Source organism: Rhinolophus sinicus, chromosome 14 (genome assembly GCF_057876585.1).
Source record: "Rhinolophus sinicus isolate RSI-liver-muscle chromosome 14, RSI-T2T, whole genome shotgun sequence".
Taxonomy (NCBI): Eukaryota; Metazoa; Chordata; class Mammalia; order Chiroptera; family Rhinolophidae; genus Rhinolophus; species Rhinolophus sinicus.
Window position 1 is genome coordinate 51532748 of NC_142514.1, and position 14666 is coordinate 51547413.

The following is a 14666-nucleotide window of genomic DNA, read 5'->3' on the forward strand; positions in this document are numbered from 1 at the left end:
GTGCTTTGTTTAACTACCTGTGTGGGCATCCTATGATGACCATCTACCTCAGTATAGTTTTAGAGTGAGCGTTAGTAGCATGTTAAAAATCTAAGCTATTAACATTTTGAAACCCTTGTTATACTGCGGTGCATATTTTTACTTGCAGGTTTTTTTTTTAATTCTAAAAATTAGAAATCAGATCTGTTTTTATAAGATATGTAATCTTTTTATTCCTTTAAAACATTTGTAAGTTCATTAAAACCATGTCGTAATTGTAATTCCTTAAGATATGTCTACTTAGTTAATTTATTGTTGAGTTTTATGAAAAAGCCCTAATGGTGAAGGATTCACTCCATGCACATTTACACAGAAACCTTCAAATAAATGCATGATGTTATTTCTGTTTTGCATAAACGACTAGGTGAGTTTTATTTCCTTAGTGTTTCTTCTTACTGATAACTTTAAAAAGAAAAAAATCCCACATTGAATTCCAGTATACCAAGGGTTGCAATGATTTTGGTTTGTATGAAAGTTCAAGATTTCCTATAGTTTAGGTGCCAGATGGGCACTGGGTGTTTTGTTTTTATGCCAGATTTTCTTGTTCGTTCTTGCTATATTTTCTAGAATATCTCTAAATAATAAATTCTTCTCTCTGTTATTTGTGTGTGTGATTTTTGTAGTGGAGAAGGCAAATGCAAAACTCTTCCAGATGACTGAAAAACAGTGGGTCCTCTGCAGCTACAGGGGATTCTAGACATTAACTAAAGGCCAGCAAGCACTCAAGTCCCCCAAGTGTTTTCCTGGTGTAACCATTTGTTAACTACATTTCTCTCTTTTTACATTTTAGGCTGTTTAAGTAATTTGACAAAAAATAATGAGCAGGGTTTTTGGATCTAAAAAAGCCACTGTGACAAGACAGCACTATTTTAATTCCATTCTGTAAAATTTCCTAAGGCATATTTTATAATTAGTTTGTTCCCAATGTACTTGCTACTTTATTTGCTTTTTTTGGTAACTAAATTTTAATCAAATCACTGAAATATAAAATTTCTGGATTTTAAGTTAATAATTCAACATATATGCTGACCAGGATTTAAATGCTTTCCCATTTCCTAAATGAACTGGTCAGTGAAGCAGAATATTGATATTGTTAACATTAGATGCTATCTTAGCTCTTTGAATACCAATGTGAACATTTACACCATAATCTTGTAAAAGTTGTGAAATGTCTAGTCTTTAAAACTCAGAAAAATTGCATCTGGTTTTCTAAAGAAATTAAATTGCATTCATAGGTGGGTTAAAGGCATGCTATATAATAGTACATCTGTCTCCATGATATTAAAGTGTGAACCCAATTTTAAGGTTTTAAAATATATATGCTGGTAAACGTTTGATTTAGTGTGTATTAATTAAGCGATTTCTTTTATATCAGTGTGCCTGTTGTAGGATAAGACTTATCACCAAGAGAAAATTTACAATTCAAATTTAGGATAAGTAAGATACAGATGATAGTGTTTGGAACAAGGGTGAAATCATGTGAGTAATGTGCAAAACATTAGTTAGCCTTTAAATTTAAAGAATTCTTACTGGCTAAATATTATGTCATAGTTCCCAAGCCTTAAACATAATACAGTATATCATATAACTGGCTTTTATAAATATTTTTAGACCATGGTATTTTTCTGGATCTGTTTTGCTAGTGAAGTATTTAGGACTATATGTAGAATTGCAGAAATACTTAGTTCCGGAATCTATTTTTTGGTGTATTTAATTACTGGTATGATATGCTGTATTAATGTTATCTCCACTAAATGACTGATATACTCAATCCCTTTGTCACCATTCACCCTAGTTTTAGCTCTTATACTTGGTGTTGGCTCTTGGTCAGTGTTTTAGAACAATAAACACAGTCTACGGTAAGGAATAGTCTTAATTGGTAAAACTGAGATAGCTGGATTTGGAAGGAACTCTTAATAGTAATGGATTTGGGGGTTATTTAGGTTCCTTGGTTAATGTTTGTTTCTTTTGTCTGTTTCTTTTTCTTTCATTTCTACACATTCATGCAGTATTTCATGGTTCTATCAAAGCAGCAGTAAAAAAAAAACTCTTGACGCATGAAAATTAACTGGTGAGGGGCCTCATTGCTATTTTTAAATTGTAGTTTTATTTTTAAATAGTCTTTTTTTAATCAGAGGATCAGATGCATGACTTTTTTTTAATGGATGCAGATCTTCTATCAGGTGTCTCACAATTAATTCAAGAGGATTTTAGTTTGCCAGAAATGTTGCAAATGCACTAATTTGAGTAAGATGTTGATATTTAATATTATCCTCTTGAGACATAATTTTGCATGCAAGATTATCCCATAATCTTTGTAGGTTTGTTAATATTGATGCATTAATGCCCTATATCTAAATGATCTTCTCCCTTCCCCTCCCTCCATAACTCTTGGTATCTAAATTGATGACAGCTCTGACACAAGCAAGATAACAGTGCTGTGTAGTATACATTTGTTTATATTATCGGCACTTCTCAGTATAGGTGGAAGGAACCATTACCTTTATTTAACAGTGGTTTTTCTTTTTTGTTGTTGTGTTTTACAGTTCTTTTCCCTGGTTCAGCCTGAACTATATACCAGGCCCTGCTGAAAATACCACCCAACAGTTTTCTTCTGCAGCTTATCCAGTTTCTCTTAAGTGCCCTGTACATATTGTATGTTTTATGATGAGATGCAGTTTCTTAATATGTATTACAGAAATACTACTGGTATTTGCAAATATGTAGTTTAATTGTATTATTGAACTCTCATTTTGGGGGCTTGGGCACATTAACAGATTAATCCATCTGTATAGGGCTTTTGCTGTTGGATAGAATTTAAATTGTCTACATAAATATTTGTCTTAGGACCCTTAGATTTCATCTGAATACACAGATTAGGCTTTAAAAACAGACATACATGTCGTTTTTGACTTTAGGAGTTTGGCTAAGTTAGCTTTTGAACTGACACTATATAATATAGCAGCATTTTTTGGTATGGTTAGCATGGCACATGTTGGAACATAAAGCATTTTACTGTACAGGTAAGGAATGTGCCATGTTGTTTTACCTATTCTCTCTCTCTCTCTCTCACTCCCCCACACACATCCTGTGTGTATTCAGAGACCTTCAGAAACATTCATGTTCATTTTCAAGAGTCAGCAAAAGCCCTACGCTTGAGTCCAACAGAGTATTTCCTTTACATACTTTTCTTCTCTTAATTTTTACAAAATTTGTATGGTAGGTGTAAAAGAAAATCATAGTAACTGTACCATATTATTAACCCCTAAATCAAACTTTTTTTGTCTTGTGTATCTTGATTTTTCTGTGTGCTTTATAGTGAAGCAGCCGACACGAGTCGTTGTTCATAAAACAGCTTTTGAAAGTTGAGAGCACACCCCTGGAGAACCGACTGTGCTTGCTTACGTTTGGTTCATGACTTAAAAATCGAGTACAGGTGATGAAATCTTGGCAGTGTTAACAAAAAAGTAGTGTGTATTGTGCTATTTTTTTTTACTCTAGAAACTTAACCATTTGTAGAGAAAAAGGAAACAAATTTTCACACATTGAAGTTTCATTCTGACATAAAATTAATGATAAATAATCATAGAAATCAAGCTTTATATTTTAGCGAACATAAGTACTTTCAACAAACTCAGGTGGTGTATCAGGGAGACATTTTCTGGGTGTTTTTGTGTGTTTTCTGTCTTGCAAAAGAGTATGTTCTAATGCAAGGATGTTTCTCTGCAGGAGTTATTCCTGATGAGACTAAGGCTTTGTCTCTGTTGGCACCAGCTAATGCAGTGGCAGGTCTTCTGCCTGGTGGTGGACTCCTGCCTACTCCTAACCCACTTACCCAGGTACTTCTATCGAATTCTTCTTAAAGGTTGGAAAGGAACTCAGAATTGCGGGTAAAGCTAAACACATTTGAGCTTTTTAAGTGTTGTTGTGATTCTAGTTCACAGAACGATGTTACGTGTACAGTATTGTAAAAGGTATATTGCAATCATAAATACTAAATAGAATCTTTTGGAAGTTTGCATTTTAAGAACATTCTGAAAATCTTAAATATTTGTCACAGTGGTTTTGCCACTGGCTGTCAAAATAACCCAGTAACTATATTTATTTTTTTAAAAAATCCTATGGAACGTAAGACTTCTGTCAAACATGCTGTTGAAAATAGTATGTTCGTTTGGACCAGGAAAGAAAGTAAAGGTGAACTTCGGATTTCTTCTTTTTTTTTCTTTGCCCAAAAGTCAGTGTCTTTTGATCTTTTGCTCTTATCTTGGGCTTTGAATTAAGTAGGTGGCTTGAAATGATGAATTCTTCATGGAGATATTTGATACGGGAAAGGTGAAATATTCCCAAGTTGGAGAAAATTTTACTGGGCAATGTTTCTAACCCTGATAATGCATATCATTTTACTACTAAAAGCTTCTTTAAATACCATGTGTTGTAACCACTCAGAACAATGATAACTGGTCAGTGGTTTCACAGATAAAGGGAATGACGAGCCTCAACTACAACTTTATAACGTTCTTTCTATTAAGTCATTTTGCCTGTCTAAATAGTTCGATTAGCTATTAAGTGAACTGTATGGTGGCATAGAAAGACGGAGAACAGGAATTCCCAGCTTTTTTGTTATGACTCATTTAAACCCCCAATTTTTACTTATAAAATGAGGGTCTGGGTAATTTGTAGATATTGTTGATGTATCAAATTGTGTACTAAATAAGATAGCCATTTTTATAGTAGTAGTAACTCTCTTGCTGCATTAATTGATTTCAAGGTGTTTTTTTTTCTCAAAATGTGTCAGAAATCCACAAAACAGAAAAAGTTGATTTTTTTTTTTACTATTTTATGCATTTAATAATAGCAATTAGAGCTGCTTTGTATATAAATGACATTTTTGTGTGTAAAAATTTTGGATATATTCATTCGGATATAAACAAACGTCTCAGTAAAGGGGTTATCACAGTATTTTAACTGTACTCAGCAAACAGTTAAATTACAGAAAGTTTGGTACTTTATATTTATTAAAAATTAGTTGAAAGTAGGAGAACTTTTAGCACAGTGCTTATAGAGAAAGACTGCCTCCAAGCAGTAGGATTTTGCATAATTTGTGTCTATTAAATTATTGATTAATCAGAATTATATCAGGTGGAGACAGAACCACACAGTAATTTGAACAGGGGACGTTAATTATAAGGAATTACTAACTAGTAACAGGAGATTACTAGGGGAACTCTAAGGAATACAGGAATTGCAGATACAGGAAGCAACCATTACTTCTAGGGCTGAGGGCAAAAGGACACAAGAAAGAAACACATTTAGATGAAGAGGCTCCTCTTCTACCTCAAGGCTGATTCAGACCATTTCCAAAGGGGTGGACATAGAGACGTTTTCCGGGGTGTCACAGAACTTGCTAGGAAATTGCCCAAGAGGATGGCTCTAAAATTTACGGAGAGGTGAAGGCCATTGGGTATCCCACATGGTGCTGCAGTAACAGTCAGAAAGGGGACATAGGGAGCAGCAAAAGAAACCCCTTTTAGAGTCAGTGTCATTTCAGCTCTTGTTACATATAAAGCTTAGCATCATGCCAGCTGTCAATGGAGAAATGCTTATAAGGGTGATACCTTCATTGTCACAAAGCAGGACAAAGAACTAGATTTGGATCTGAGAAGCAATAAATATAACTGGTGAGAGAATATATTGAAAATTTTTGTATTTTTTTCTAAATTTTGATTTTAGGATAAATGTGCTGTAACGACAAGTGAAAAATGAGACCATTGTATGTAGCAGGAGTACGCAAAGTACAGCTCTTGGGGCAGACCCCCAGTTTTGTTGATTGGAACACAACTATGCCCTTTTGTTTAGATATTGGCTATGGCTGTTTTCGAGATGCAGTGGTATAGCTGAGTGGTTGTAACAGAGTCCACATACCCTACAGACTTCAACCAGTTATTTGTCCCTTCAGAGAAAAAAAAGTTGACATCCCCACCACTACCACCCATAAGGAACAGAAATGTAATTTTAAATAAATTTGGAATTTCACAGATTGGCGCTGTTCCACTGGCTGCTTTGGGAGCTCCTACTCTTGATCCTGCCCTTGCTGCACTTGGGCTTCCTGGAGCAAACTTGAACTCTCAGGTATAACATAATACCCTTGGACTTTTATCTCACTTTTATGATTAAAGAATTTATTTCATTAACTGTTAACTTTGCATTTCAAGAGCAGGAGATAACCGATTGCTATGGTGTAGTATTTATTTTATCTTAGGTAAACTTGTTAAAAAGAGATTTAAAACGTCAACTCATAATTAGCTCCTTGCGCATTAAAAAATTTCTTGCTTTTGTATAGTTGAACATAGAGGATAGTTTCATAGGAATTTAACACATCAATGTTTTATGGAGTCAAAGTAAACAGTCATGAAAGGATGGCAACATGGGTTCGTAATTTGTTTTCCTGTCATTTACTCACTTGGAAATTTTTGTTTTATCACACTGTAATTTGGCAAAACTTCCTTTTGCTTTATTATACTGACAAAGCACTTCAGCATTTGTTGTACGTGATTCTTTAAAGCTTTACTTCCCCTCAGAAAGTCTTGAAATAAGCAAGATGTAATCATTCTGTGAAATCTAGACTGTTCAGCTTTATAATTTTCCTATTTAATTTTTTAAAACACTTTTGGATGCCTAGTTACTATAGCCACTGATGTCACCTGTTTCTTTTTTTTTTTTTTAATGTAGCTATTAGAAAACTTAATATGTCATACTTGGCTGGCATTATATTTCTGTTGGTCATCATTGTGCCAAGAATATGTTCCTTTTTGTAGGTTTGCCATATTGTCTTAGGACATTTCAACATCCTGGAAAATAAAATAGCAGTCATTATTGTTTTATGTATTCTGACTTACATCTTTTGTTTTTGTAGTCTCTTGCTGCAGATCAGTTGCTGAAGCTTATGAGTACTGTTGATCCCAAGTAAGGATTTTTGCTGGGTTTCCATTGATTATATGGGCATAGTATGTGAATGTCTAGCGAACACTTACTTTCTAATAGCTAAAAAAGCTATCTTGAGGCATGTCGTACATAATTTGGTTTTCTAGAAACAAGGAGAGAAATCCAATGGTAAGACCATCTATAGAAGGTTTTGTTTTAGTATAATTTGAGCCTCTCAGAATAATTGTAAGTAAATTATACCAGGATGACAGGAATAAACGTAAACACTATCTTTTGTTGATTCGTTTTAAAATGTCTGTTTTGATTACTATAATAAGTGTGTTCATAGCATTTATTCTTTAGTTAGGAAGGGAGACATTATTTAAATAGAGTAAAACAATTCCACCAACAGGAAGAAATAAAGAGAGGTGCTGTGGAAATTTATTACAAGGAGGACGGCTTAGTTTGAAGATCAGAGAAGCTAAGTCTAGTGGATAAGGAGGAGTTAGGGAGACAGAAGTGAGGGAAACACCATCCTAGAGCAGAAGTGTGGCATATGTCACATAATGGCCAACATCTTTTAGGTGCTTTGAAAAGTTCTCTTCATGCTGTAACAATTTCATTTCCTACTTGGTATATATGTAACAAAGGCATGAGGTGTTTTAATTGGTAATTCCTTGGTATCTTAAATTTGAACTGAATGCTTTTTCTCCTTGGTGAAAGTCACTATCAATAAGTAGAAGAGCATGGGAGAAGGGAGGATAGAATCGTTTAAAAATTATCAGATGAAAGCCATGCATGCACCTATCACTCAGCTCATAAAATAAAACATCGATACAGTTGAAATTCCCTGTGTACGCATTTTTTTTTTTTTTAACAATTCCTACTCTCCCCACAAATAACTACTTTCCTAAATTTGGTGTCTAATTTTTTTCTCACTTAAACCCTTAAGTTGCCTCTTTAGCCTTTCAAGTCAGGAATTTCATGAGTGACTTGTGTGCCGTTAGCCTCTGCCTCAGTTTCTTCCAATCCACAAACTTAAAATAAGCTTTTCCCAACAAAATTAAGATGTTGTAGAAAGATTTTAAATCATCTGAAGGAAAGTTCTATTCCCATGTACTAGCATTTCTCAAAATGTGTTTATGGACATTAATGGACAGTCAGCATAATTAAATAGGGTTTTGTTTTTTATTTTTTTAAGTTCAGATATCTGAGTCTTTAAAATGCAGATGCCATTGTAAATACTAAAAAGGGTGCTATATATGGTTTTACCAAAATAATGGAATCCCTCCCCCCTTTTAAAGGAATATCATACTAAAATAATGTTATATGAAACATTTATGTATGTCTTTGAAATGCTGTTGTGTATTTTAAAATGGTTCAGATCAAAATTCTTCGTTCTGTTTCAGGTTGAATCATGTAGCTGCTGGTCTTGTTTCACCAAGTCTGAAATCAGATACCTCTAGTAAAGAAATAGAGGAAGCCATGAAGAGAGTACGAGAAGCACAGTCCCTAATTTCTGCTGCCATAGAACCAGGTAAAATATGTTTATGCATTTATATTGCATCTTAAACTGTATGTTTGTTGGCAGAAATGATTATTGCATGAGTTTGGAAATTTGTTGACCGATAACCTGGAATCATTTTTTAATTCTCCCAATTCTGATAAAAGATTATGTAGTGCGGTGATTTTCAGTGGAGGCATCTCAAGGGTGGATTGGGAGCTGTCATCAGACATTTGGAAATATCTGGAGACACTTAGTTGTCATGCTGGTACTAACCATTCTAGTAGGCAGAGGACCATGGATGTATCAGACCTTCAGTGTATGGGAAAGGCCCTTTCCCAAACACAGAATGATGCATTCCAAAATGTTAGTAATGCCTACGATTACCTGATGTTTGGTATGATATTTATGTTTTTAATTTATTGTTTTTGGGTGGTTTTTAATCATTTATGATTGCCTATGTTGGGATAGCCTAATTGATTTTTAGTCCTTTTTTTGACCAAGAGAACCTAGTAAAGATGCTTCTATTTATGCCATTTGCCTAAAGAAAAGCCAAGTACCTTATTTTTTGTAGGTTGTCTTTTTGAGATGGAATGGATGGTTATCCTATTGTCTGCCTGTATATATTTGGATCTTTGGGCTTGGATTTTTTTTCCCATTAAATAATGTTTTATTCATTTTTCACTGTTATTTCTTAGTAAATGGGAAGATTTTTAATAGGTACAGTATTAAGAAAAAAATTGTAAAGTGTAATATTGGATAAACTAATATCAACTGCTTTTATGTGTATTATCTCATTTAATCAACAAAGTATTAATTAGCACAAAGTCACATAGCAAGCAGTAGGAGCTTTAAAGCTAGAATACCATGCTGAAACTTTCTATTTTTATTGAAAACTCATAAATGGAATGACTAAAAGTAGTTTATGAATTTTTTTCTCCAAGATTTTTTTGTTTATTAATGACATTAACAATAAATTGAATCCTATTAATGAAATGATCTAAATGTGAAAGAGAAACTCATTCTCACTTTGATGATTGTCCATAAATGCAGTGTCTATTTCTCTTGTTTGGTCCTGAGTTAAAGAGATTTCTTATGTGTTATTTAAAAACTAGGAAATTGGGAACAAACTGTTCTAGGTCTATCTCCTACATGAACAATTGAAAATTGGTTGAAAACAACAAAAGAACAAAACAATAAAGAAACAAAAACTCATAGATAGACAATAGTTGAGTGGTTACCAGAGGGTAGGGGGGTTGAGGGGGTTTAGAAGAGGGTAAATGGGGTCTAATATATGTTGATGAAAGGAGAACTGACTCTGGGTGGTGAACACACAATGTGAGATACAGGTGATGTATTACAGAATTGTACACCTGAAATCTATGTAACTTTACTAACAATTGTCACCCCTATAAACTTTAATTAAAAAAAGAAAAATTGGTGAAGAAGAGGAAAGACAGAATAAGAGAGCTTACTAAAATCTAGCTCTGTCAAAGAAGTATAGTAAGAACAGTGAATGAATCATGACTTTCTGGATTTTGAGGTCAAATATTGAGCCTGTTTATCAATCACTTTAACATAAACGTACATTAATTTATTTTGCAAAAGAACATAGAGCTACGTGGTAAAGGAACATTTTGATAGACCAAGAATTTTAAGATGTTTATTTTATAAATTTATTAAGTATTTTACAGTTAAGTGTGTTTGTTGTGGGGATGTTATTAATACATAATAATGTAGAATTTAAAGTTTTAATTTGGGTGGATTGTAGCTATATTTGGGAAACTAGAACCTAGGAATAGAAAAAGGGATTCCTCATTTCAAAACCTCTAAGGAATAAAGGATGAGAAAGATAACCCTTTTCATGGATTGTTTTATGGATGACACTTCACAGCCTTCCAAGTCTAAAAAACGAAGTAGTCAAAGGAACCTTTGTTTGCCTAGCTGAAAATCAAAAGTCTAATTTGGATCTGCCAAAAATCTGGATAATTTGTATCACTTAAGTAAGCTTCAGCATTTTGATTGTAAACTGATCAGTTGTAACATTTAAGGATTATTTGTAAAAGCTGAAAATGAAGATAAATTCATATTTACTCTTGAATAGGAATAATCTGTTTGATAATTTTTAAATCCAGATTCCTTTCCTTTTAAATCCAGATAAAAAAGAAGAAAAACGAAGGCACTCGAGGTCAAGATCACGCTCTAGGAGGAGGAGGACTCCCTCATCTTCTAGGCATAGGTTAGATTGATTGCTTTTGGTATTCAGTTGTACGTTAGACAAAGATAATATCTGTATGTCACATCTTTCTTAATTTGCTGCCTGTTCACCTACAAACTAGCTCCTGGTTGAAATGTGTTTTAATAACCTCTGCTGTTAGAGTATATGTAAATGCTAACACATATATAAATGGAGAAAAGGTATGGACTAAATAGATGGATACTTGAAAACCAAGAAAATCGAGGGAGGAAAGTGTGGGACTTGGGCACCAAATTGAGTTATTACTATGGAAAAAACACTGGACTAGAAACTTTTGACTTGGATTCCAGTGCTGTTTTTTCACTAGAATCCTGATATTTAAGTTGGAAGGTCATCACGCAGCCTGCAAAGTATGCATTTGCAAATGACAGCTTACTATTCTTTTGGAATTGTTTGTATTACTGGATAAGCTAATTGGTATTATCATCCTTTTATCCTGCCTAGAGTAAGACTAAGTTTATTCTCTTCCACATGACATCCCTATATAAATTTGTAAGGTTCTCTCTAGACTAGTGGTTCTCAAACTTGCTGATAGTATTAGGACCTCTTTGTACTTGTAGAAAATATGAGAACCCCAAAAATTGTTTATGTTTAGAGCTGTGAATGTAGACAGTATTAAAAACTGTCGTTTGGAATAATGATAGTACATCCATTCATGTTAGCACAACTTTGAAAAAAACTTTTTAAAAAAGTTAGAAGAGTGACTGTTTTACTTTTTCGCAGATCTCTGTAATGTTTATAATGCAAGACATGTACAGGGTTCCACATTCAACTTACTGCAGTATATTTTGGTTATTACGTATAGCAAGCTGCTTTCACACAAATGTAGTTAGAAAAGGAAAAAGTTATTTTATAGTCTTTTGAAGTTATTGCAAATAATATTCTTAGGTATAACACCAAAACTTGACAAGTGATAGTTTCTTAAAAGATAATTGAAATAGGGGGGAATCTAAAACCATAAATGAACCTTTCATATATGTTTATGTGCGTAAAATCTGTTGATCTTCCTTACATTTTTAATGGATCTTTTTCCTGGGTATGGTTTTGTAAAATTATGCATTGGTGGTTTGCAAAATCAATTCATTGCATCATTCAAGTATTCAGATGTTGACACATTTTGTTATATAATACGAAAAAATGACATTTGGTGCTACCACCACAAATCTCATCAGAAAACCTTTTTTAAGTATTAGGAAGCTTTCAGGCTCACAATGGTGAGTTCAAGTTTTCAAAAATGTTGATTTTCTCTTTGGCAACAAATTGTTTTCCTTGAAATGATAGTCTTCATTCATTTTTCAAGAAAGTGGTTCCCAACTACCCAATTTTGAACAACTGTAGTTTGCCATTTATTTAAAGTAAAGGTGATGTTTCATAGAAAAGGCAATTAGTTAAGCTCAAAACTTGATCCCACAAGTGCCTTCCTTGATAACAGTCATTGAAGTTTAATAAGTATCAGAAGTGATTTCTCCATACTTTCCATTTCGTTGCACAGGATATTACTGAAGGGATTAGATTTAATATTACTAGTCAATAATAGTACTGCTTTAATATTCAAGAGACTAGGTTTAATAAAATTAATGTTTTTTTTAATGTTTCATCAAAGATATCCTTAGTGAAATGACATTTTTGTTTTTTTCTTTTACTGAAAGTACACATTACAAATGCCACTGAAGAAAACAGTGATTAATGGGGCAGTTCAGTTCCCCCTACCTTGGTTTGTGCTAAGGAGATGCCAGCACTTTTACACCACCAGTGCTTTTGCACCGTTAGTGCACATGTCAACACTGTGAAAAAGACAAATGTCTGTTATTATTTGAAAATAATTTTGACATTATCGATCCCATGACATTGTCATTTCTTGGACTGTGTCGTTTATTGAGCTACTATAATAGAATATCATAGACCGGGTGACTTATAAACAACAGAGATTTTATTTGTCACACTTCTGGAGTCTGGGAAGTCCAAGATCAAGGTGCCGGCAGAGTTGGTTACTGGTGAGGACCCACTTCCTTGTTTGTAGTGGGCCATCTTTTCACTGTGTCCTCATGTGGTGGAATGGGTGAGGGGTCTGTAAGATCTCTTTCAAAAGGATATTCATTGCTCCTGTTCATGAAAGCTGCACCCTCTTAACCTAATCACCTCCCAAAGGCCTCATCTCAAAATACCATTACATTGAGGATTAGGTTTCACATAAGAATTTTGGGAGGGATACCAACATTCAGTCTACAGCAAAATGTTACATGATTTTTCTGGTATCTCCTTTATCCTGTTACCTGCCTTCCCCCAGCCTTATTCTTAAAGATGTCTTTCAAAAACCCAAATCGGGATCATGTCACAACTCTGTTAAACCTTGAGAAGCTCCCTGTTGCCTTACTTAATAAGGAGGTAAATCAAACCTTACAGTGGCATTCAGGGTTTTTTACTCTTCAGCCTAGTTTTTCTTTGCACACTTGTCATTTACCACTGTGAGACAGCTAACTGCAGTACTCCTGGCCTGAACACGTCCTGTTCTTTGTGCCGCCATGTTTTCGCTCCTGATGTTCCTTCCTTTCTGCCCTGTGCTCTTCACCTCCACCCCCACCTTAGGAGCTCCTTTCCCTTTGTTCACAACACACTAAAATTTCCCTCTTCTGTGAACTAGTGGTGCTACGTACAGTCCTCTTTTCCAGGACTAGGGTCTCCCAGCTTAGTTTAATTCTTATAAAAGGAGAACCATGTCTTTTTCTTTTGTATATACCAAGCACATCCTGGGGCTCAAATTTTGATTTGAATTACTTGAAGATGACCAGTGGGGGATAACAGTGAGACATTTATTTTCCTGAACAAAGTGATTTTGGACACTTGTTACAATACATCATAACAGAGATTACAGGTTGTAGTATCTTAAGCATCTTGGCATATAAAATTACCTATTACTTTCAATAAGCTTTTTTTACTTAATTAGATATAATATGCTAATCTCCATTTTTCTGATTTTTAAAAGCTCATATAAACTAGTGTGTTAAAGTGACTGCGGTACATTACTCTGGAAAAAATAACTTTCAGGAGCTTACAGTAAATAGATTGATACGGTACCTCTGTTTACTGACTTTTTAAAAACTATATTATTAATCACGTTCTTTAGGAAGAAACCTGTAAGAATGAGCTTGTGATTTTTTTTTCTGTATGTGTATTTTTTCTATATACATTAAAGGTAGGAAAAATGTGTAACTCAGTTTAGCGTAAACTGATTGTTGACTTGCATTTTTCTTAACGCCAAAATCCTCAAAAGATGACTCCTACTTAATTCTAACAGCATTCATTTTCAGTTTTTCAGAATTTTTTTTAACTCTTAAGAAAGTGATGATTCTGATATTTTATAGGGTCAGTATTTCACTCAAAATATATTACCAGTACCTTTTATTGAAATCTGTCATTGTAATAATTGCTTAAGGATACACTGGTGAATAAAATAGACATATTTACCTTATGGAGCTTACAGAATGGTAGATAAGCATTACATGAAAATTTCCTAGGATATAGACATGTTATTGAGAAGGAATGGTTTTAATAAACAGTTTTATATGTGGTCAAAAATGAAAAATGATTAAAGTAAAAATTATATTTAATAAGACACTGGTGATAGGTTTTGAAATAGCCAAGTTTTAGAGAATGGGGGCAACAAGTTATATTAGCACGTCAGTAAGAAGGAAGGGGGTCAGTATTGAATGTACACGCCCACGTTAAGGCCTCGTGCTGGACTTTATAATTCCATTTGAATTACAACTATTTCTACAATGTGCTATTATTTTTCTTGGCTTAAGTAATAGGCTCAAAGAGGTTACATAATGTTCTCAGCTGGCTTATAAATGAAATTGGAACACAAACTTTTCTATTTATAAAATGTCCATCCTCTGGCACCTTGAAAAGTGAAAGCAAAGAGTTTAGACTGTATTTGAGATTTAC

General features: G+C 33.9%; 1 protein-coding gene across 10 annotated transcripts in view; it reads left to right on the forward strand.

Annotated features, from left to right (window-relative positions):
* The window catches only part of SRSF11 (serine and arginine rich splicing factor 11), a 41099-nt gene that overhangs the window by 17994 nt on the left and 8439 nt on the right, over positions 1-14666 (forward strand). For 8 of the 10 annotated variants that reach the window (XM_019755071.3, XM_074334944.2, XM_019755072.3 and 5 more), the window contains 5 exons: positions 3769-3878; positions 6076-6168; positions 6953-7002; positions 8370-8497; positions 10622-10703. In XM_019755071.3, the coding sequence (XP_019610630.1) occupies positions 3769-3878; positions 6076-6168; positions 6953-7002; positions 8370-8497; positions 10622-10703 (463 nt within the window). Of the gene's footprint in view, positions 1-13; positions 3879-6075; positions 6169-6952; positions 7003-8369; positions 8498-10621; positions 10704-14666 lie in introns of those variants that run through there. The other 2 variants (XM_088791199.1, XM_074334945.1) reach the window with 2 other exon arrangements.